The sequence below is a fragment of the Dryas octopetala genome, chromosome 1 (genome assembly GCF_963921425.1).
Source record: "Dryas octopetala chromosome 1, drDryOcto1.1, whole genome shotgun sequence".
NCBI classification, from domain to species: Eukaryota; Viridiplantae; Streptophyta; class Magnoliopsida; order Rosales; family Rosaceae; genus Dryas; species Dryas octopetala.
This window is the reverse complement of record NC_141366.1, coordinates 14,591,609-14,616,652: the sequence shown is the minus strand read 5'-3', so window position 1 is coordinate 14,616,652 and position 25,044 is coordinate 14,591,609. Positions and strand designations below refer to the sequence as shown.

The 25,044-nt window shown below is 37.0% G+C and overlaps 3 protein-coding genes across 3 annotated transcripts; 2 read left to right on the top strand and 1 right to left on the bottom strand.

The window, feature by feature from the left end:
- Nucleotides 1-617: 617 nt before the first annotated feature.
- On the bottom strand, nucleotides 618-5,497 carry RBP45A (RNA-binding protein 45A). The gene is made up of 7 exons (XM_086240040.1): nucleotides 5,033-5,497; nucleotides 3,558-4,035; nucleotides 1,758-1,813; nucleotides 1,550-1,680; nucleotides 1,359-1,455; nucleotides 1,098-1,265; nucleotides 618-935 (listed from the first exon to the last, which is right to left on the bottom strand). The coding sequence occupies exons 1-7, from the start codon at nucleotides 5,354-5,356 to the stop codon at nucleotides 933-935; spliced, it is 1,257 nt and encodes a 418-aa protein (XP_086096166.1). The 5' UTR covers nucleotides 5,357-5,497; the 3' UTR covers nucleotides 618-932.
- A 206-nt stretch (nucleotides 5,498-5,703) lies between these two features.
- Nucleotides 5,704-18,072, top strand: EMB2788 (ribosome 60S biogenesis amino-terminal protein). The gene is made up of 14 exons (XM_086228239.1): nucleotides 5,704-5,786; nucleotides 5,903-7,022; nucleotides 7,122-7,845; nucleotides 8,481-8,976; nucleotides 9,354-9,505; nucleotides 9,587-13,009; nucleotides 13,126-13,338; nucleotides 13,557-13,760; nucleotides 13,883-14,086; nucleotides 14,764-14,922; nucleotides 15,335-15,685; nucleotides 16,330-16,792; nucleotides 17,034-17,118; nucleotides 17,539-18,072. The coding sequence occupies exons 1-14, from the start codon at nucleotides 5,753-5,755 to the stop codon at nucleotides 17,729-17,731; spliced, it is 7,821 nt and encodes a 2,606-aa protein (XP_086084365.1). The 5' UTR covers nucleotides 5,704-5,752; the 3' UTR covers nucleotides 17,732-18,072.
- Nucleotides 18,073-21,060: 2,988 nt separating this feature from the next.
- PAP18 (purple acid phosphatase 18) lies at nucleotides 21,061-25,028 on the top strand. The gene is made up of 5 exons (XM_086234371.1): nucleotides 21,061-21,247; nucleotides 22,075-22,743; nucleotides 23,575-23,763; nucleotides 23,848-23,936; nucleotides 24,516-25,028. Exons 1-5 carry the CDS (start codon nucleotides 21,083-21,085, stop codon nucleotides 24,730-24,732), a joined length of 1,329 nt encoding a protein of 442 aa, XP_086090497.1. The 5' UTR covers nucleotides 21,061-21,082; the 3' UTR covers nucleotides 24,733-25,028.
- The last annotated feature ends 16 nt before the right edge of the window (nucleotides 25,029-25,044 follow it).

Genomic DNA, 25,044 nt, shown 5'->3' with positions numbered 1-25,044 from the left:
AGTAATAACCTCCACACTATAATATGTTAAGACTTATTTTAGGTCTGGACTTAAAGAAACTTGCCAGTTGCCACTACATAGTAATAATTGTCAATAAGACAAAATATGCATGGTTATAACCACTACATACATGCAGCTATTTGAAGACTAGGTGTCTCTCTTTTCCAATATCAACATCTTAGTAATAAAATTGGTTTGATTCCAACATTATTACCATTGAAAGGTTTTATTGTACATCAAACGGAGTGCATCCAGGAATTCTACAGCAAGGGCCAAGAACCACAATAGAATAAAGAAACACGAACATTTTAGTACTCTACGAAAGACGTCGAAAGCAATTTATCTTAAGAAATGCATAAAAAACACCACCCCCTTTCTTCTGCTCATCGTACCCAGTAAAGAGATACAATTTTTAAATTTTAATGATTTTTGATAAATTCCTAATAAGAATAGAAATACAAAAGAAAGGTTATTTTGACCCAATTATTTTGTAACAAGACCAACTTCTTTCAAGTTAATCCTATTTTCACATATTGCCCATTATTATAAAGATATCCTATTTCCCGCCCCTGATAGAACATGAAAGAAAATTGAAAAGTAGAAACAACAATTGCCTATGTAACAACATCTGGCAAATAGGCAGCAGCATAACCTTGATAAAATAATAGTGCATACAACAGAAATATCTGGTGAATTCCTCATATAAAAGGACAAATGACAAACATGAAGTGCACTGTCTCCCGAATCTCACTCGAGGCAATGGAACATCATAGGGAAGGAAGAACGGAAAAGGAAAAAAAGAGAGATAAAAGACAAAGCTAAAAGTTGATACTGGACGCCACACCATCATACTACACCCAATACTAAAATTTGCAACCTAAATCCATTGGAACTCAATGATACCAGCTGAAAGCGTTCGAGGCAGCTACAAATCACTGCATCAAAGAAACAAACTCGAATCAATCATGAACAGCCTAATCTCACAACAAATAGTAAATTAGAAAGCACCGCCAGTTCTAAAATCCTCTCTCTATTTTCACTATAAAGCAAATAAAATCAAGGCAAGAAAGCTGAAACCTGAAACTACTAATAATTACCTGCTGTTGCTGTTGGTAAGCACCAGGCTGCTGGTAATTTCCATATCCTGCATAGCCTCCATAGTACAAGTTAGGGTCTTGGGCAGGTGGTGCGTACGTATACGCATCATACCCTTGTGGATATCCATAAAACCCACCACCATTCCACTGTGTCTGATCCGGTTGGTTCTGAAATCAATCCAATCAATAAAAGATTTTGTTAACATGCATAACAGCAAAGAGTTAAAAAACCATAAGGTCCATAAGGTCACAAATAAAAACCTGCTTGCTTGTAGGACTGCGACCCCAAGAAAGTCTAATACTTTGTCCTCCTAACTGAGTTCCATTCAACGTCGACAATGCTTGCTCTGCACAAGATCTGAAGTAGAATATATACAGACAACATAAGCACATATGAGGAGTAATGTATAAGTAAGAAGGAAAGAAATGGAGAGAACAGAGGAAACTAATACCTATTAGCAAATTGAACAAAACCACATCGCTTGCCTACTGGTATCTTCACATGAACTAGCTCACCAAACTGGCTGAACACTTGTCTCAACATGTCATCATTAACGCTGGGATCCAAACCCCCAACAAATATCTGCACTAAAAAATGTCAGGAGCTACTATCATGTAGCAAGAAATGTAAATGTCAAATTTATAGAACAAACTACCCACAGTGGTATTATTAGGATCACTCTCGCCTGGATTCCCTTGAGAAGTTGGGTAGGTAGCTGCAAATAACAAACACATGAGCAAGAATTTATGCAGATTTAGGATTAGTTACACATACTAAAATCTTCTGCAGAAGGATCCTTAGCATCTGGGTAAGCATTCGAAGAACCAAGACTGATGTCTTCCCGATGTTATTATGGTTCTCAAATATATATTCCCAAAATGGCAATCAAATTGTCAAATAACCCAAGTCACTTAGAATTTTGCATGCAAAATGATTTCCTTACAGAACATAACATCTAGCACAGAAGAGGACCAAAAATACATTTGAGTCTCTATTAAACATACAGCAAAATAGAACAGAAAACATACCAGAATTAGAACATCTAAAGAAAAAGGGACCAGAAATGCATTTCAGCAAACATAATCAAATGGATAAATCAAATGCTCCAAAATGCAGACAATTCACAATCTATAAACGTAATAAAGCAGTTCAAGTACACCCAATCCTGCAGAAGTTTACAAATTCTGGTGCCAAATAAAAAATTGTAATGACTACTTCGTCACAAAGTACAAGGTGGTACCTTCACTTTAAAAGGGTGGAAGAGATGTGCAAGAGAAGGTGCAACAAAACAACATGCTTTCAAAGATTGAACAGAAGAGCGAATTTCACGTGTGAACTAGTTCATGGGCTGCAACTTATAGTTGTTAGCATTTGATGTAGATTTGTATTCTGACTTTAGATGAAGGCTGAAAATGTGAATCCTGTGAACTAGTGAATGAGCTTCAACTTATAGTTTTTTGAATTTAGTGTAGATTCATATTCCGACTTACGATGAAGGCTGAAACGTAAAAACACAAACAGACATGGGCAGAAATATGGAAATAAATCCTATACTATTAAAAAAAAGACCATTGTGGAACCAATCCACAAAGAAAAAACACAATGGTTCTTCAGGATTAACATAAGCTAAGTATCCAAAGTAGGATTTATAAATTTTGGAAAGCGGAACAAATGTAAACCTGACTGGTAAATGGAATAAATGTAAACCTGACTGGTAAATGGAATAAATGTAAAACTGACTGGTAAATCGAATAAATGTAAACGTGACTGGTAATGGAAAAAAGTAAACCAGACTGGAAATGGAATAAATGTAAAGCTGACTGGTAAATGGAATAAATGTAAAGCTGACTGGTAAATGGAATAAATGTAAAGCTGATTGGTAAATGGAATAAATGTAAACTTGACTGGTACTGTTCATATATAAGGAACTGGAAAGGTAATTCTTGAAAGTAGCATAACAAATGCCACAAGAAAATGAAGTAAGAAGCTTATGACATAAACAAAATAACTGACCTAAAATGAGGCCACGCAATAATGTGGAATCATTTCAGCTGAAATCAGTTCCAGGCCCCCCAAAATGAGAGCCTCTTGGTGTCCTGCTTTAAGAGAACATGAGTTTTACATAAGTTTTTGCATGTTTTAACATAATTAAATGAGCCCAAGTTTACAAAGGTAAGTACTCGAAGGAAATGACTAAGTTCCGCCAATCTTCAACTGAACAACTGAAAGGGTGCCAAATTCAGAACACTTTCGACAATTTCAACTCAAAAGTGTAAATTAAATAGCCCTACAACTTACCAAGTCAAACCATGATAAACATGAAGGGCAAGATATTCAAAAAGTATGAGAAGACAAGCATACATGAAAATTTAACTACAATCAACAAACAACATCAACTTCAGAAATATTGTGTATCCATTACCACAAAGCATTATGCAATAGTAACTAGAGACACATACCTTTCTGATATTGTTGTCCACCAGCAGCTGGTTTCTTAGTAGCAGCAGGGCCAATACGCATGGGCCTGGAAGAGCAGTACTGACCATTCATCTCATTCATGGCTCGCAATTGTTCACCTTCATCTCCAAACCTAACAAAGCCATATCCCTTGGAACGTCCTGTGGTCCTATCAGTGACAACTTTTGCACCCTTCACAGAGTGGTAATTGACTCTAAATGTTTCTTGAAGGACGTAATCGGAAACATCAGCAGCCAAATCCCCAACAAAAACTGTGTAGTCTGGACTGTCATCCTGGCGCCTCTCACCAGCACCAAGTGTGGCCCAATTCAGCCGGAAATTCTGTTCTGTGGTGGGCATTGGTGTGCCGTTGTATGTCTGCAAGACCTGCTCAGCTGCATTGCGAGACCTGAACTCGATAAACCCATAACCTTCTGGCAAACCAGTTTGCTTATTACGAATAACCTTTGCAATCACAGCCTACAAACACCTCAAAAACCATAATGAATACATTGAATACAACTTAAAGGGATATACAGAAACATAAACAACGAGTCTCAATAAATATAGTGTAAAATTTTGGTGGAAAACTGGACTTATGCATCTAAAATATATAATTTTATAGCAAATTTTCGTTACACAAACAAAAATATACACTTTCAGTTAAAAAGCCTTAAAAAATTGTTTTTTCCTTTCAAATCACATATACAAATAAACCCTAAAGTCCAAATCTGAGGTATAACAATTTTTCTCAATGCCCAAGCAGAATACAACATTCTGAAGGGTATACAAAAGCATAATTAATACAATGAATACAACTTAAATGGTATACAAAACCACGTAAAGATAGCTCAAAACGGGATTAAAAACAAAACAAAATATGACTTCTACTTTTTCCAACATCAACAAAAAATCTTTGCCGTATGTGGGCTTTTCCTAGTGTTTTATTGTTAAGTATAGTTATGATTTTTTTAGCCCATTTTTTTACTCAGCAAATAAATAACAATTCTGTCTATCAATATGTATGGTCTTGGACCATCAATAATGATTTTTCTTTAGAATTTGGCTGCTTGGTTGATCCACTTACTTCTATTATGTCAATTTTAATTAATACTGTTGGAATTATGGTTCTTATTTATAGTGACAATTATATGTCAAGTAACAAACATAAACAGCAAGTCACAAAAAATATACTGTAAGTTTTGGTGAAAAACTGGACTTATGAATCTAAAATCATATATTTCTATTCCAATTTTTGGTTATTACGAACAAAAATACACACTTTCAGTTAAAAAAGCCTCAAAATATTGTTTTTTCTCTCTTTCAAATCACATATACAAATAAAACCAAATTCCAAATCTGAACTAGAAATTTTTCTCAAATACCCAATACAAATTCTAAAGCAAATCACATGAATTCAAGCCCTCGATACACAATCCCATACAAACAATTATATACATATATGCGTGGTACATACCTCTCCGGTCGGACCGAAGCAGCTGAGGATGTAGTTCTCGTCCATCCAGGGGAGCAAGTCGCCGATCCAGAGGGATCGGATCTCATCTTGGCCGGGACTGGGCCCACCGGCAGCCGCGTACTGCTGGGCCTGCTGCTGCTGCTGCATGGCCTGTTGGGCCCACGCGGCCTGCTGGGCCGAAGGGGCTTGGTTCTGATGCTGCTGCGGCGGCATCATCATCCACTGCTGCGGCGGTGGGGGCTGCTGCTGGTACTGCTGCTGCTGATCCGACGGCATCTGTTGCATCGCCTGTGGGACCACTCCTCCAGATGGCTGTTGCATCATGGTTGAGAAAGAAAGGGGGGGTGTATGGTAACGGGGATAAGGGAGTCCTCGAGGAGGATAAGGAGGACGATGACGGCGGGTAGGTTTGTTTAGAGAAAACCTTATTCCCGCGATGGGTCTGAAAGAGAGAGAGGGGATATTTTCGGTGTGGGAGGGGGTTTATATAAATGGACGTTCTGGAGGGACACGTGGCGCCAGAGTATTAGGCGAGTTGAGAATGGTGGAATTGTGATAGGGTGTTGTGAACTTGAGTCGGTGTTGAATGGTGGGTGGGTTTTGGGCCCAACGTTTGGGCTGGGCCTTGTCAATTGGCCCAACACCCCCAAAACCCTGTCTCCTTCCTTAAACCCGAACTCCCCCAAACGTCTCGCAGATACCAACCACAGTCTCTCTTCAATGGAAGAAGCAAGCTCAGCCTCCGAAGATCAAGGTAGGCCTCCCATGCATACAAAACCATGTTTTCATTTCGTACTTTTTAGTTCTGTGTGTGTGGTCCTTAGCTGTATATGTTAATTAGTTTGCTTTGTTATTTTTATGTTAATGCAGTTATGTTAGATGAAGGTTATGACTGTCAGGTTCAGGGAGCAGAAATGCCAAAGCTTACAATTACAGTGACTCATGAAGCTAAACTTAAAGAACTATTGCATAAAATTAATTCTGTTGAAATTAAGTTATGCTCTGATGCTACTAAAGAGTTCATTAAGTTACTGAAAGGTGATTCTGGAGGTGAACTGCTCCATTATTATGTAAAAAATTCAGCTAACTGCTTGGAGCTTCTGGGTGCTTGGAAGCTCCGGCGAGGGAAAACTGGAATGTTTTGTATATTTAAATTAATTTCTGTTATTTTGAGTCATCCCGATGGAAAATATAGACCAAATGATGTGGGGAGGATGGCTATAAGTAGGGTATTGGATAAGTTTGCATGGTCACTTATTGACGAACAGTTACGAGATGTGTATAAGGAGTTGAATAGTAAAGAAGCAAAACACCAGAAGGCGGCACTTTTGCTTTTGGCATCGATTGTGAGGCGGGGGTCGGGCTTGGCTTCTGAGGTTGCCAAGAATTTCGATTTCAAACTCCTGGGGTTTTTCAAGATGGACGAGTTTAAAAAGAAGCAAAATGAGAGAAGAATGAAGCTACTGAGAAAGTCATTCGTTGGGTTTGCATTGTCGTTTCTGGAGGTGGGAACGCCAGGATTGTTGAGGTCAGTTATACGGCAGAAGGAAATGTATTCTGGCGTCCTTCGCGGGATTGGGGATGACGATGAGGAAACTGTTATATATGTTTTGTCCACATTGCGGAACAGGATTCTCGTTGAAGAATCATCTGTTTCCCCTGGCATTCGAAGTGTTCTCTTTGGGAGTGTTACTTTGGAACAATTAGTAAACATTTCTGGAAGGGAGAATGGCGGGCCTTCTGCAGAATTGGCATACCATGTTTTAGTTATGGTTTGTACCGACCCTTCTAATGGCTTGATGCCAGATTTGAAGAGACACCTGAGGGGTAATTCAAAGCGACTTATCGATCTGATGAAGAAGCTTAAAGCAATGGAGATTGGCTACCACAGGGATCTTCTTCTGGCTATTGTTAGTGGGAGACCGTCTGTTGGTGCAGCATATATGAAAGAGTTCCCTTACAACCTTGAAAATTATGCATCACCTACCTGGTCAGATTTATTTATAGTACTTCATTGTATTTTTTATTACATAATTTTTAGGTCATCCCCTATTCCTCTTTCTTTGCATTGTGACTGAAGCATTTGCAGGTTGTCCGTGGTTACTCTAGCAACAAACTTGGTTTCCTCAATGGGAAGCGGGCTTCCTTTTGGTTTCCATGATTCTCAGTCTCATGATCCAGCCTTGTTTGACAATGTGGACGTGCAGGGTATCATGAAATGCTTGTATCCCCGTTCATTCAGCCAGTCTGCAATCAATAGGGGTTTGCTTCATTCTGATTTTCTAGTGAAGCATGGAACTTTAAGGCTTCTTTTAGAGGCACTGAAGTTGCTGGACTCCTTCCTCGGTGTTTTGAACCATAGAGACCATAGATTCTATTCTGGAATTGGGACAATACATGTTTCAGAATCTCTCAAGCAAGAATTTCAAAATGAAGTCCGAACTTTGCTCCCTGATCCTCAAGTTTTGTTGCAACTATTCTCTCAGAAATCAAGAATAAAGAGGACAGCAGATCTGGAGATGTTACCCAATCATAGCCCCAATAGTGTGAAAAAACAGAAAATAGATGTTGGGAACGAGGACTCAGACATTGTTATAGGTGGAATAAGTTTTGATCCAGATATTGCTTCCCCTGAGAACAGTGAAAGAGTTATAGGTACATCTACAGCAGATGGATTGGACAATGAAAAGGATCTTATGAATGTTATGGCAGAAATTTGGGGATTGGATCTTTGCTCGACACCTCTTATAGCACTGAAGGACCCCAAGCTATACTTCCACTCTAGGCTGCTCGATGCTCTCAAAATTTATCTTGTAGGTTTACTTTTGCCAAGTCTTATTTTCCCCAGATCTTTTGTTGACGCTGTATGAGTTAATGACAAAGATGGGGTGAGATAATTATGTTTAAAAATTTCTATTTAACTAAGTTGGTATTTTTGTAGGGTTTACTTTCTATTGCTTATAGGCTTATAGGGTTTAGCACTTTCTATTGCTTACAGGCTTATAGCAAACAAGTTCTGATTTAGCATATTTGTCTTGAAGTGAGGGATGTGATTTTCTAGATCTATCTGGTCAAGAATACTTTAGGGAACACCAATGCATCTATTGCATTTTCAGTTGTGTGTTGATTCTTTCATGTTAAGGCTTGCCTTAATGCCCAGAGGGAAAAAGTTGCCTGACTCTGATAGATTTAGTAACATAGGGTGCATCTATACTACTAAGGGATAACTCATTTGCCTTGATCATACGTAGGAACTTACTATATGACAAAATATACGTATTTCTTCTTTTAATAAAAGTCTGAAAATATGTGTTTCATGATCAAGAGAGCTATGGTGTGAGATGACTTTTGGATGGAATTTAAGTATCTAGTATGATTTCCATGTTCAATCAGAAGATGTTTCTATGTAGCTGTTACTTACAGTGGTCTTTTAATTCTTCTATTGCAGCGGATAATGCCCACTGTCATGGAGGGATCATCTGAGTTTTTCTTGAATCTCCTAAAAAGTCCTTTAGCATCAGAAGCTAATCTGCAGCGCTCTCTTTTGTCTTTACTAATAGAATACGTTGCATGGTCTCCAAAGAGTGGAGTTCCAGTTAGATCTCCACCGCAATTGTACAAACATCTAGAGGCATTCATGAACTTGCTAATATTTTCACCAATCAGTGACATAAAGGATCAAGCTTATCGTCTTGCACAAGCAGCTATGTTAAGTACTGGTGCTTTTGAAAGAAACCATCATGAAATTGCATCCTGGTTCTTGTTTTTACCGGGTTTTGATAGTGGAAAATCTTCTGTTGAAGTCCTGGGGTTGGCAGTATTACAGAGCTTGTGCGATGCTGTCATCTCATTCTTATGTGATGCCATTTCTACTACTGGGAATAATTTGTTCAAATACTGGGATATTGTTAAGCGTTATACCTGTCGTTTGAAATCTTCTGAAGGTGATTGTGATTCATATCATCTATATCAATTTAGTAATTTACATGGATATATGCATTCTTTTTTGGGTTAGTTGAGCATGTACTCACCAAGTATACTTATTAGGCGTTATACATATCTGGGATGCTCAGTTAAGAAGTGACATCAAAAAATTTAAATGTGTTTTATTTCACTTACTATTGCATATCTAGGTTTTATTTTACTTTTTTTTAATATGCATTATGTATTTTTTTTGGTGAATATATACAATATGTATTTCAATCGTAATATTTTTTAAGAATAAATCTTGTTTTCCAAATGAAACTGGTCCTTTCTGTTTCCTTTCCTCAATTGTATAATAGACTATTTCGTCATGCTGATTTTCCCGTTTTTCCTGTAGGCGTGTCACCTCATTTCAGCCCTCTCATTATATGTGTACTGGAGAAGTGTCTAAGGTTGCTCGATTCTGGATCTGCAACGTATACATTGCCACAGAAGTCAATGATATCAACTTATGTGTGCAGTACAGTAAAATATCTCTTGCAAACTCAGGTAAACTCAGGTACACATCTTCTGTTTAGCTTGTAATTGATTGCTTTTTGAACACAATCTAATACGAAAATTAATTGATAGGTTGATGCAGGATTGCTATCTTCTTTGATTTATTCATTCTTGGTTGAGAGACTTGCCGACGGTTCTGTCATTGATGATTGTGGGGGCATCTGTGTGTGGAGGCCTTTGAACAATTTACTGCTCTTTTCACAGAGTATATCTGATCAGAAAACTTGTTGCATTTTTTCTGTTGACTATATGGCTATGCCTGCTGATAGTTCTTTCGCACTTAAACTTGAAGAAGTTAAAAGAATTGCAAAGAGTGGGAATTATGGTGAAATGGCTGGAATAACCAAAGACTTTTTTTCCTCAATTATCTGTACAGCACCTGATGGAATATTAGAAAATTTTCCATCAGTTATGACTGTTTCACAATATCTTCTGGGTCTTCCTGCCTCTCTCTTATTATCAATATTTGTTCTTGAACAAATCCTTCTTGCCGGTGTTGCTAAGTTGTGGCCTGCAATTTTCTTTCCTGGTCTGGAGATGGCTCTATCCAGTATTTGTTGCAAAGGTAGAAAAGATGTTGCCTGTGGATCTATTGATCATGCTTCTTATGAAGGAGAAATGATATATTACCAAGACCATGATGCAAATGAAGCTGCTGCTTCTGCCTTTAGTTTCTTTTTGAAGAAGGCACCTTTCCATGTTCTATTCCCTGCCATTATGAGCATTGGTGGTCCTTATTCTTCAGAACCATTGAAGATACAAGAACTGCTTCTGGCTAAACTATCTGAGTGTGCAACTGATTATCACCTTATTACCTATTTGCGCCTTGTGCTATTTTGGCTTTATCAGATACGGTCATCTCATAGAGTTAAGCATTTAGTAGACTTCCAACAACTTTCTGAGATTTGCTTAAATCTCGTGGAGAACTTGTTATCTCAACTATTGGTTTTGAAGACTGGTTGTGATTCCTCCCGAAACTCCTGGGTTCTTCTGTCAAGCCAAGATATTCAAGAAGTGGCTGAAACCATCTTCTGTCATCCTGCAATAATAACATCATTATCCTGTTCTATGGGATGTTGTGAAGACTTGACACAGGGTAACCTAACAGACAATATGGATATTCTGATTAGTTTATCCAGGCAGAGAGTTAATAGATTAGATCATCATGCCTTGGATATTTTGGCAAAAACTTGTGAGTACTTGTTTTCTCTATGCAATGATGACCAGTTTACACAAGAAATTGAAAATGGTGCTGGTAAAGAATATGTGAAAGCTTTTAAGGTCTTGGTACACAAGCTTTTTCAGGAAGTCAGGGACAAATTTGATGAATGCATCAGCACTAAAGATCTAAGGCCTTTCCTCCCAACTTTTTATGCTGTACATGCTTTGATTCATTTTATATCCCCCTTTGAGCTTCTTGAATTAGTACATTGGATGTTTAGTAGAGTTGACATTGATGCCATTGGTGACATCCAGAAATCTGCTCTATCTTTTGGTTCTTGCATTGCTGGTGGTGCTTTCAGAAATCTGTCTAGCTATTTGCAGCAGTCAAATACAAAGAAAAAGGCATATGATTTGTTTTGGAAGATGGAAGAGAACAATGTCAACATCCACGTTGTTGAGGAAATATATATTAAAATATCTAAGTTTTCCGTGAATTTTGAAACAGAAGTTGCTGATTTGTGCTTGCTGGAAGCTATAAATGCTGTTTACAGGCAGAAATACATGCAACAATGCAATCTTCATCCGTTAAATATAGTAATGTCGAGAGTTATAGCAACTACTCCTGTAGAAATGATTTCCCATTGCATTGACAGACCAAGCAGGACGAAAGCTAGATTATTGTCTCTTCTTACCAATATGAGCTCCATGCATTTGTCTACCTTTGGGCACTTGTTATTTGATATTCGGGACAATGATTTTCTACATGAAGGCAATGAGATGGAAAGGACCTGTGTCCTTGCTCTTCCACATGAGGACTATATCATGCTTCTTCCTGCTACTATATCCTACTTGGATTCAGTTTTCATGAAATTTGGAAAACTGTGTTACAAGCATGTTAGAAATATACCTTCTTTTTATTCGAGGATTCTCTTGAATGATTTCGATAACTGGAAGAATTTTGTGTCTAGTGATGTGTTTCAGGAAGATTTTGGTGAGTTTGTGCCGTCATCTGCTCAAGAACTTCTCAGTCTCATTGATGATAGTCTTCTTGGAAAAGCAATTTGTATGTTGCGCTATCACTTTGCTTTGAATGGAGATTCAATGAAAACAAAGAAACGATTAAAGCTTTTTAGTTCTGTTTTCCCACCTTCTGCAGCAGATGATGAGCTAATAGACTGTGATGATGGTGGAATGGGTTCTCATTCATTCAATGAAACATTAAACTTTTTAAATAAAATTTATGCAAAGGTGTCATTTTGTAGGGTGTTGTTATTCCCAAAAGGTAATCAGGTTCAGTCTCTCTCCAATGAAGCAGGCGGGGACTTGAAAGACATTTCTTTGGACATGGGATCTAATCGAGTCGTCTCATCAAGAATGCGGTTTATTAACATTTTGGAGGGTATCTGGCAATTAATTGTTAAAAGAGTCCCTTCAGTCGCTGATAGGTCTCGAAAGGGAAAAAGTACAGATAGTGCTTCATTGTGGAGATACTTAGAAGTCCTCATATTGAGAAGTATTCTTGAACTGACTAGAGAGATGCATGATGGTCTTATCCAATTACAATCTATCCCCTTCCTAGAGCAATTGATGAAAACCGCTCTTCTATATAGGTTTGAGGATCCAACAACATTGAAAATGCTCCGAGATCTCATAGCTTTGCTGTCCGACGGAAAATTTTCACGTGTTCCCTATCTTCAGCTTCTACTTGCCCACTCTCAGTTTGCACCTACTATTTGTTCAGTCTCCAAATCATCGAATTGTTCCCATGTTGGTGCATTTTCTAGGCCTATATCTAGCATTGTGAGATCACTTGTTTTCCCTTCCACTAAGCAAAATGTAATTGATGGCAAGTGCAATCTGGAAACAACTGAGCTGTACATAAGACAGTTGGAGGTGATTAAATTACTCCGGATACTCTTTCCATGCAAGGATCATCAGTCTGGTTATCTTAGGGAACTTCATTTACTGCTTTTGTCTAATTATGGTGCAAAACTTAATGAAATTGATGTGGAGATATACAATCTGATGCGCACAATTGAGTCTATTGATGGTTTGAAGCCTGTCAATATTGCTGGAATGGATTACCTGTGGGGCAGTGCAGCGTTAAAGATAGAAAAGGAACGGACTCTAGAGCAGAATTTGTCTTATGATATCATTACTGATACCGAAGAAGTAAAAGAACGCCATAGAAGTCACTTTAGAGAAAATCTTGCAATCGACCCTAAAATATGTGCGTCCACAGTGCTATATTTTCCCTATGATAGAGTGGCATCGGATGAACTATTATCCTTGGGCAAGTTTCAAACAGATAATTTGGATGATATGCGTGTGGTATGTATTATACTTGTGAAATGATCATAAATCTAATTGTGATTGAGGAAAGGCTTCGAGTGATTTGTTTTTATTGCAATAATTATCATGTAATTGTGTCATTAAATTTTATGCAGGTACATTCCCCTGATGTTGAAAATATAGAACGATATAATCCTATTTTTATCTTGCGCTTCTCTATTCATAGTCTCTCAGAGGGTTACATTGAACCCATGGAGTTTGCTGGTTTAGGCTTGCTTGCCATTGCATTTATGAGTATGTCATCACCTGACAACAGGATAAGAAGATTGGGTTATGATACTCTTGCAAGATTTCAGAACGCGTTGGAGGTAATGCTGTGTTCTATATAGTTGCTGTCTCAGCTAACTGGTTCCTGTGCATGTGTGCATGTCATAAATATTATATATAAATATATGTATGTTAGTTGTATATGTGTAATATATCCATGTTACATACACAGTTACACTTATGGTGGTGCATATGATTTTCCTCTCTGCATTCTTTGTCGAAGCTGTTTGTTAATCGAAATTCAAACTACCTTTCACAGAAATGTCAAAAGAGGAAGGGTGTCCTGGAAATTCGACTTCTTTTGGCTTATGTGCAAAATGGTATAAAAGAACCGTGGCAGAGGATCCCTTCTGTAAATTCTATTTTTGCTGCAGAGACATCCGTCGTATTATTAGATACTTCACATGAACATTATGCAGCCTTAAGTAAGCTTTTGATGAGATCCTCTAGGTTGAATGCAAGGGTATGCTTTTCATGAACTTGGAAAATTATATTATTTTTTTTTATGTTTCTACATTCAGATCCGCACTCACATGAGTTATTTAAATGCTTTGCATCTTATTTTTTATAGTTCTTGTATTGCAGAATATACCTTTCTTTAGCAATTTTTTCTGGAGTTCGTCTATCAATTTCAAAGCAGAAAGGTTGTGGGTGCTTCGCTTAGTTTATGCAGGGCTGAACTTTGATGATGATGCTCAAATTTATATGAAGAACTCTGTTCTTGAGACTCTGATGAGTTTCTATGTTTCTCCTCTTTCAGATAATGAGTCCAAGGAACTAATTCTTCAGGTAACTTTTAGTTCACTCTGTGTTGACTTTCTATGTTTTATTAGCTCATGGCTTTTGATTTGACATTGCGGGTAGAAAAAAAAAAAAAAAAGGAGTAGAAGATTGTTGGACTGGAAAAATTTGGTTGGACATGTTACTATGATTTGCAACTTGTGTGCACTTGAGCTTTGGATTAACTTGCATTAGGTTGTAACTACTGGAGGGTCTGGAGTCCCATAAAGAGACTCGATAATGAAAAGATTTAATATGACTTTCGATTGGATGTATGAATTACACACACAAGAATACAAACATTCAGTCACATGCATACGCATATGGCTTTTTTTGGCTTTCATTCGGCTGATCAAATACATGGGACAGAGGCATTGTTGAGTGTAGCTACATATGTCCAAAAACTGTTTTGCTAGTAATGAATGATTTCTCATTTTAACTTTGATACTGGGCTCTGACACTCATGAGGCTGGACACAGGCTAGGCCTGCTACACGGAAGTGTCTATAATCTGTGATTCTAATTATCTTTCAGTGTTGTGATTTTTTATTTTGAGATGTGTCCGTATCTTTTGCTATTATTCTGAAAACTTGGGTCTTCTTAGTTTTGTAGTGTAGCTATGATACTATCGTGTATGAGCTTGCTGGTGGTATATGACTAAAAAACTTCCATCTTATTTTTACTCAGGTAGTGAAGAAGTCAGTTCAATTGCCTAAGATGGCTCTTCATCTAGTTCAAAAATGTGGTCTTTTTTCGTGGTTATCATCTGTTCTCACAATATCCAGTGAAACACGTTTCAGAGATGAAAAGAGTTTGTTCTTGTTGCAGTTGGGTGTGGTATCAGAGGTTATTACTGGACTGTTTTGTCTTATTTTCTTTAACTTTCTCTTTTTCTTCCCTGAAATTTCTTGTTCATATGCATTGCATAAAAATTGTCTCTGCTTGATATAAATTGAAATAAGTCATTGTTAGTTGTACTGACAAATTGTAACTAAAAGCATCATCTTTTCTCCTGTTATGGTGAAATATGATCTACAAAATAACAGTGATTTTCACACATCCTTGATAGAGAACACACAATTTTAGAGATGACCTTTAAATTGTCATAACGTCAGCAAGAAGAATGTGACATTTTTAATGGCTCAAAACAATATATTTACTATTATTAGTTAGTTTAAGCCCACCAATGGTCTGTGAAAGACTAAATGGAATTGTTGCTTTTCATCCCTGCTCACTTTTCCATGTTCTTGGATTTTAGGTTGTCAATGATGTTACTTCTTCCAGAGACATTACTAATTGGTTGCAAGAAGTTGCCTTTGAGCAGCTCATGGAACTTACATCTCATCTCTACAAATTTCTTGTTGGTGATGTGACTTTGTTGAAGGAAAATGTTGCAGTTGTCAATCCAATTCTTGAAATAATAATTTCAACATTCAAGATATCCCAAAAAAGGAAGATATATCAGCCAAAATTTGTTGTATCAGTTGAGGGTTTATATAAAATATATAAAGCTGTTGAGATATATGGTAATGCAAGTTCTTTTGCTACTGTAAAGTTTGGCCTTAAAGCTATGCTTATGAGTGCACCTCCAGTTGCCATCTTTAGTTTGGTATTTCTCTCTCTCTCTCTCTCTCTCTCTCTCTCTCTCTCTCTCTCTCTCTCACACACACACACACACACACACATATGAGTATGTATTTGGATGACTCTACCTTCTTAAAACCTCTTAGGAACTGAAAATACACCATGGCCAGTAACGATGTTCATAGATGCATAATATATCCATCTGAATCGTGTCCCTTTTAACTGCTTATATTTTTTGAATTTAGCTTGACAAAGAGTCCCTTGAACTAATTTGATACTAATCTTCACTTATGCCCTACATTTCTATAAATTCAGAATCTCAGATTATAATATCTGTTAGAGGAGCCATAGAATCTATCGTTAGTATAATATTTTCCGACTTCTGTATGTTCTATGATGCCCTATTAAAGATTCCTTATGCATGTTGGACAAACGAGCTGGTATATATATGCCAGACATGTTGGACAAGTTTTTCCTCATAATTAACTATTTTATTGTTGCTGAACATATCCTCAACATACTTGGTAACTTAATTTGGCAATTAGATGTTCAGTGATCAACAATATCCTCTATTTATTTATATTTGTTCATACACTATGCAAAATTAGTCTGTACTGTTTTCTCTTGATTATACCATGAAAGGTGAAAACTTTCTTTGATATGTCACAGAGTCATGAAAAGCTTTCAAGTTTTATTATGTGGGCAATTTCCGCTGCTTTGGAAGCAGACTCTGCAAAGAAGCTTCAGGCCAAAGAATCTCATCAATGTTCCATTCCAGAGGAAGAGCCAAAAAATCTCAACAAGCCTGAGGCCAAAAAATCTCTGAACGAGAATTCTATATTAAAACTTTTACGTTGGCTAACTGCTTCCGTAATTCTTGGGAAGCTTGATGGGAAATTCAATGATATGGACCCTGAGTTTTCAAAAGGGTTAAATTTAAAAAATTTGCAGTCTTTAATGGACCATGTTAAAAATGCATGCGGAGAAAGCAGCAGAAACAGATATGGTTGTGAGGAGATTTTAGCATCTGCAATTCTCTACCTCCAACAGCTTGCAGGCACAAATTACATAATGTTACCATCAGTCACAGCTGCCCTCAGCCTTCTCCTTTCGGATGCTTCCATTTTTGCAGGTATCATACGTTGTTTGATTAATTATGCATTTGGCCTTCTGGAGCTGAGTGTTTGAGTAGGAACAGGCTTAGTTGGATTCAGGGTTGGTTTAGTTCCTGTATTTGGGGTAGAAACTAGATTTTGAAAAGGTTGTGCAGTGTACTTCAGAACCTATATATTATCCAAGAAGGCGTAGTTAGTCATATGCATTACAAATAGGTTTACACCTATAACTGACATCCTTTATGTAATCTGGTTCAGGTTTCTTGCATGATGATGGGACTATTGTTAAATCACTCTGGTCGAAGATACATTGTCCTACTGAAGCGAATCCTAAATGGAGATGGTAATATATATTGTTTGCCCGCCTGTTTTCTTTTTCCTTTCAATCTTTATACATGGTATGCTGACAGGGACTTGATTGTTTACACGTATTTCCGGTTTCTATCAATGTGTCCTAATGGTATATCAAGGTCACTGGGTCTGGGAAATTGATCAAGACAGTTGCTCTGTTTAAATTTTTCAGGGACTGATCTGATATGATAGGGAAAGAAAATTGACCAAGCTGACATTGTTAATTTGTTAAATTTTATTGAAGTAGTTTAAACAATTAATAACCCTTCACTAACTGATTTCAGGAATGCAGTTCCTTTTTCCACGTCCGATATTTTGTTGTTTGTTAGCCTATTGAAATTCCAGGTGTTTTATGTGTGCCCTTATACCCTTTTATCAAAACTAACTTGTCCTTGCCATAAAATTTGTACAGGACATTTTACCAGCCATGGGAGGATCGCGAGTTGCAGCTAACTGATTCGCAAAAGGAGGAGGAACTCCATGCTTGTCAATCTCTTTTAGTTATTATTTCAAACATTCTAGGAAAAAGACCATCAGAATTGCAGGTTTCATCAACACAAGATACAGTTAGATTTAGGAGCTGTGATCCACAACCATGCGGGTGATCTTATGGTTGCTTCCTCCAAGCAGGTCTTCAGTTGGAGTGTGATATGGGTTCTACTTCCGATGTTTTGTCTGACACTTGTTCTCTACCTCTTATTACTGGGGATGTTGTGGATGTCTAGCCGAGGATGGCAACTTAGTGGAACAAGTGAAGTAACTTATCTCCCCTTTTGCTGTTTCTTCTTGCCCTTACTAAGTGTGGTCTCATTGTATCAGTCTCCCCTGTTTCTTCAATCCTTGTGGATGATGTTCTTTCATCAGTCAATTTACCTTGATGGTTTGTTCAACAAAACGGAAAAAAAAAAAAAAAAATTGATGTCCAAGAGATTTGGTGTATTTGAAGTTCCAGATTTGATGTATATAAAGGTCAAACTCTAGATTGGATATTGAAGTTTTCGATCAGGACCGCCCGCTAATTGGATTCACCCATGAATCAAGATGTTTCCTTATGTGCTATCCCATAACTTTACTAACATGACTTTAAGTTCGATTTCACTTCACCACTTGAAAAAAAAAATTGTATTAATTTACCATTTAAATTATTTTTCATAGAAGGCTTGGAGTAGACTTGGGCTTGAAGATAACATTTTTGGTATTAAATTCTTGAAAATCATAAGAAGAGTTTTGATCTTGGCAATTAATGTGATTCCCTCAAATCAGGACTCTTTCTTCGCTTTGAATTTTGAACTTAAGTGGACTCTTGCCTTAGAAAAAAACTGAATAAATATGGAAGTCCATAATTAAGTTGTCTGTTGTGCCTCATCATCCTTGGGCATTGAATGAACTTTCATGATGCTCTTGGATCATCTCTCAAGACCAGCATCATTGTCAACATATGTTGCTTCCCTACTTAGTTGGAATAGTTTGGCTATAGCCATCAATTAGGTGAGTTGCTATAGTATATGACCATACACGTGGTCAATAAATATAATAATAAACATAATAACATTCAATCTAAATATTAATGCACTCTTAATTTGACTAAAATAGAGATTGGCCTAAACTAGAATTTTGGCTGAAATACATATCCGTCCACATTGTACCATTTTTTTAATAAAGATAATAATGTATATTATCTTAAAACCCAATTTTTTACTTTACATGATTGTTGGGCTACGACATAAATTTAGTAACAGCCTAAATACGAGATCTTGGCCCTAAAATCGTAGCCTAAATACATATTAGTCTAGACTGCATAAGGATATTAATTATATGATCTTAATCCATACTCACTCAAGTGTTGGATTGCAACCTAAAATATATTTGGCCCATAGGCAAAATATTTGTTCAAACATAAGGCCATATGATAGTTTAATAACAGAGTCCTTTGGACTATGAAGAAGCCACTTATAAATGAAAAATGTTTCCAACCTGCCACTACAAACATGTTTCTTAGCCATAGTTATTAGTCAATTAACCTCCTCATTAGTTTTTGCTAAGGCTTTTTTATTCAAATACCACTTAAACTATAAGGGGCGTGCTTCCGTACCACCCAAACTTTTTTTCTTGTCAATTTACTACCTGAAGTTATCAATATGTACCAATGTGGCACATGTCATCCATTTCTATCAAATTTTCTGTTAACTTAAAGGGTACTATTGTCAATTCATGTTATAGAATATCTGAAAAAAAAAAAAAAAAAACTAAAATTCAAATAAAACTCTAAACTTAAAAAAAAAAAAAAAAACTAATCCAGCTAATCCATCCTCACTCCCGCTGTGAGACCCCGTACATTTTTTAAATTTTATTTGAGATTTATTATGAGATTTTAATAATTTATTTTAAGAAGTTGTGATTTTCAAAAATAGTTTGGAAGTCAAAAATAATATTTTGACCCCTTAGATAATTAGCACTCACTGAGACCCGAGCTATTTTTAACGAATTTTACAAAAATAATATTTAATTATACTTAAGGTCAAACAAGGAAGTTTGAGAAAAAAGTTAATAATTTAACATAAATATGGATGGTAGGTGCCACATTGGTACATATTGATAATTTTAGATGGTAAATTGACAAGAAAAAAAGTTTGGATGGTACGGGAGTATACCCTCTATAACCCACGTGGTATTTGAGTAAAAAAACTTTTTGCTAATTTGATTTAAAAGTTTAGGCATAAATTCAATTTAGACACATAACTATATATGCTATTTCAACAGAGTCCACGAACTTTCAAATATTTCAAATATACACCTGATTTATTATGTAAATTGAAAAATGAAATTTCGTCCATCAATTTATTGAGAGATCAGTTAAATGTCAGCTTGGCTTTTGCTAACGAGAAGTAATTGGCGACGTGACACCAACTCAGCATACATTTCCTGCCAAATGAGCAACACATGTCCACACACCCATCATCTCTTTCCTGCTCGTCGAACGCTCTCCTGACCATTTAGTATCAAAAAAACATCACGTTTTCCCCCAAATTCGAATATAAATCCCTCACTTGTGTTTAACGAGCGAGAAAGAGATGATGAGTTTGTGGACCCGTGTCAGGGGTTAGGTGGACCTGTGTCGCTCATTTGGCAGGAAATGAGCGACACGGGTCCACCTAACCCCTGACACGGGCCCACAAACTCTTTCTCTATTATTATTAAATTGTGGGCCCGTGTCGCTCATTTGGTGGGAAATGTTTACTGAGATAGCGCCACGTGGCCAAGTAATCCCGGTCAGCAAAAACCAAGCTGTCATTTAACTGATCTCTCAACGAATCAACGAACAAAAATTCATTTTTCAATTTAGATAATAGATCGGATGTATATTTGAAATATTTTAAAGTTCATGGATCCCGTTGAAATAATTTATATAATTATGTGTCAAAATTGAATTTATGTCAAAAGTTTATCACATCTCTGGTTCATACTTGTTCATCGGAAACTGATCTAGCTCCTGAAATATATGACATTCTGTTTCCTGATTCGTTTGTAGAATTATGATTATCTAATCTATAACTTGAGTCAAATAATAATTAACTAACGTGAGACATATAACATAAATAAAAAGACCAAATTCAGAATAAAAGGACTAAATATATATATATATATATTGTTAAACAAGACTTGACATTCTTCATTTGAATTATACTCTTAACACAAATATCTATATCCAATTATCTATAAAGAAGAAGAATGCTTTTAAAAAAATATATGCTTTAAGCCTTTGTAATTGCGGATCTTACAAAACTTTCAATCATGAGGCGAAAAATAAACAAAATGTATTTTCCAGATCCACCCACCCCCAAAGGGAGACAATAAAGAACACGACATGGGTACTTTGGTCATTCCACTATAACGTTACAAAAAGAACAGTGAGCAAGCTAAAGCTTACCTGAGGTACTAGATATGGACTTTCCTTAATGATTATTGCAGGCAAAGAGACAATGGACCCGAAGCCGATCCTAACAGTATTGTTCTTAATCTCGGTCACTGTCATCACAGCTGAATATGTCCGACCTCCGCCTCGCAAAACCCTCCATTTCCCATGGAGCTCAAACTCAAAGACCTCTTCTCATCCCCAGCAGGTAAGTTAATCATCACCCTCTTTCTTCTTTCTCACTCTTCTGGGTGTTTCCCAATTTTCTTGGGTAACAATTATATTTTAACTCCATTTTTCATGATCCCATAAAACTTTGCTTCATTTTACAATTGGGTTCTGTTTGTTTCTCCGCAAAATGATCTCCCTTTAAAGCTTCGGTTGCGGTTTTTTGTTTGTCTAGTTTTTTGAGTAGCTTGATATGTTTTATGTGTTTATAATTCATATTTAATCGTTTGTGTGGATTGTGGGGTGTGCCTGTCAAGCTTGCTCTACCAATGGCTCTGGCCAATCAAGCCTTTGGTCAATTATGACCTTAACTCATGAGCTGTCAAGCCTGTCATGGCTTACTTCAGATGAACAAGTTGTGCGGTCAATCATAAATTGGATGTTTGCTTTCCGTGTTAAATAGAAAACTACCCAAGGTTTGGACTTTGGAGCTAAAGTATATATGAAAATGGTTTCTAGTGATAAGGTTTATAGTGCAGTTCCTTGAATCTCAACAAATCCTCATTTATCAGAAATGATTAATTGGCATGTTAATTCATGTGCATTGGAATGAGATTTGGAGCTTCTGGATGTTATGAATGCATAGTGAATTATGTCATTTTTTTATGTTAATGCGTTTATCATTGGTGGTGATATAATCTGTTCGTGTTGTTTCACTTGGGCAAGTATTCCTTAAGGAACTTGGTCTTTGTTTTGATATTTTCTCTTTCTCGACTCCCAATTTTATCAAGCTCTTTGAGTTTTATTTGTGGTAACTGGTAGCCATTTAGTATAATATATAATTATCTGTAAAAATGCCTATTCCAGGTGCACATCTCTTTGGCAGGAGACAAGCACATGCGAGTGACATGGGTCACTTGTGATAAATCTGCTCCTTCAGTTGTTCAATATGGAACATCATCAGGGAAATACAGCTCTGTAGCTCAAGGCGAAAGCACCTCTTATAGTTATCTTCTCTATAGCTCAGGAAAGATACACCACACCGTCATTGGACCTCTTGAACATGATACTGTTTACTTTTACCAATGTGGTGGACAAGGTCCTGAGTTTCAGCTCAAGACCCCTCCAGCTCAATTTCCGATTACCTTTGCTGTTGCGGGGGATCTGGGTCAAACTGGATGGACAAAGTCTACTCTAGACCACATTGACCAGTGCAGATATGATGTGCATCTGCTTCCTGGAGACCTTTCTTATGCTGATTACATGCAGCGCCGGTGGGATACATTTGGTGAACTGGTGCAGCCACTTGCAAGTGCAAGGCCATGGATGGTAACCCAGGGGAACCATGAAAAGGAGAACATACCACTGTTAAAGGATGGGTTTCAATCCTATAATTCTAGGTGGAAAATGCCTAATGAAGAGAGTGGATCGAGTTCAAATCTTTATTATTCCTTTGAAGTTTCCGGTGTTCATGTTATCATGCTTGGTTCATATACTGATTATGATGAGTATTCAGACCAATACAGGTGGTTAAAGGTTAGTTAACTTTCTCGTCTCTTGTGTGAAGGAATATTCGTTTTCTATTACATTAAATAATTAATGGTATGTTTAGTAAAAACTGTGATTCATGTTCATTCTTATTATTTATCAGTGATTTCTTCGATCATGTGAATGTTTATGGTGATTGGTGTGTGCCATTTATTATATGTGTTTCTGTCGCTTACTCACAATGGTCCTACTACACATTTGGGGAGGGGGGGGGGGGGGGGGGGGAACTAATAGTTTTTTGCATTGCCTAGATATAGTGATGGCCCATAACGTGTGCACCTGGCATGCTGTTTCATGTGGCTTCATGTCTTTTTTGAAAAAGTTTGATAGTGGATAGTAGTGTGCATCCATGTACGCATAAGTAAATGCACCCATTCCAACACTGCATCACAAAATATGTTGGAACAGAAGTTAGGGAGGAGGGTGGTGAGAATCTTTGTAGCTCAACTGAGGAAATATTTAAACACATATAAAAGGAAATTTATAAACATATTATTGTTTAAAAGTTCTTCCAAGTGTAGCCCTTTAGCACAGCAGGTTCAACCTTAATTTCCTTGGTTAAGTAAGAATTACAAACCTCAATCATATAGCGACACTGAAGGAATGATGAGTGCACATTTGAATATAACCATGAGGCATGAGTTCAAGTGTTATGTCTGTAGGTCTTGTGTTTTATCTTTACATTCACTTCCATTTTAGATGGGTTCTCTGTTGTTTTCTTCTTTCATCTTCTCTCTTGCCTTTTGAGTTATTTATTTCTTTCACTTTCTCTCTCGAGTCAATCCTTTGTATGAAATTCATGTCATTCTTCTTAAACAGGATGATCTTTCAAAGGTAGACCGACAGAAGACACCTTGGCTGCTCGCACTATTTCATGTTCCCTGGTACAATAGTAACAAGGCTCATCAAGGTGAAGGGAACAGCATGATGGCAGCAATGGAGCCATTGCTTTATGCCGCTAGTGTGGATATAGTATTTGCTGGCCATGTCCATGCTTATGAACGCTCGGTATAGCTATGCTAATTTAGCATATATTTCTTAAGTATAAATTTATGGCACTCAGTTTTTAATCTATGATTGTCTGTTTGGCAGAAACGTGTCAACAGTGGAAAATCAGATACATGTGGTGCTGTCCACATAACCATTGGTGATGGAGGAAACAGAGAAGGTTTAGCTCACAAGTATGTCTCTGTGCTAATTTTTTTTTTTGAATTTGCAATTTAGGAAATAGAATTGACCATCTCATGCATTTAGAAAAACAATCCTGAAATTGTGTTTGCATTGGTATCAGTTCCAGACATCTGGTATTTCATTTGCCTTTATCATAGCCACTATTATTGGTTATATATGAGTTCCATTGGAATTGGGTACTAAAGGAATGAATTTCAAAGGGAGTAATAGTTTTGATTGCTTGACACTAGTGCATTCCTTTCAAACATAGTGGGTGCTTTAACTGTTTCAGTGCCTGGGGATAGGAAAAGAATGGAAGCTTCCATCCTTTAAACCCAAAGTGGGGGTTTTTCACTTCCAATCTTTTGCAGTATTTACAATATTTCAGCTGAAACACTTGGCAAAAGACTGTTTTATTTATTAAAATTTGGAAAATGCTAGAGAGACCATCTCTTTGTACCATCTAGTGTACCATCTCTCTATATTGGTGGATCCCACCTCTATTAGAGAGATGGTACACTAGATGGTACAAAGAGATGGTCTTCCTAGCACTACCCTTAAAATTTTATCTAATTTCTATGAATTGGCAGGTATAACCCATCACCTGAGTGGTCAGTCTTCCGGGAAGCAAGTTTTGGTCATGGTGAGCTTAAGATAGTGAATTCAACCCATGCCTTTTGGACCTGGCATAGGAATGATGATGATGAGCCTGTAAGGTCGGATCAGGTCTGGATAACCTCACTGGTCAGTTCGGGATGTGTTTCTGAGAACAGACATGAACTGAGGAAGATACTTATCGCACCATAGAACTTGTATTACATGTGATGCTAGCTTCACCTGATACGCATGAAGTGTATCTTATCTAGGGTTTTTATGTATAAGGTGAATACATCTATCGTGATGTATAAATCAAATCATTGCTGCTTCAATCGGTAGAACACAGTGGTCCTTGATGTACTAATTGAGCTCTCTCAACTGCTTGGTGTGTCTGTAACACCGGTTTCTTAGCAGTTTGAATGTATAAGCACTTTCACGTGTTCTTGAACTTATTACATGTAACATATGTATGGTACCTAGTAAGATTTTCCCTTTTATGTTGTTCTTGATAGTGTTTTCTGG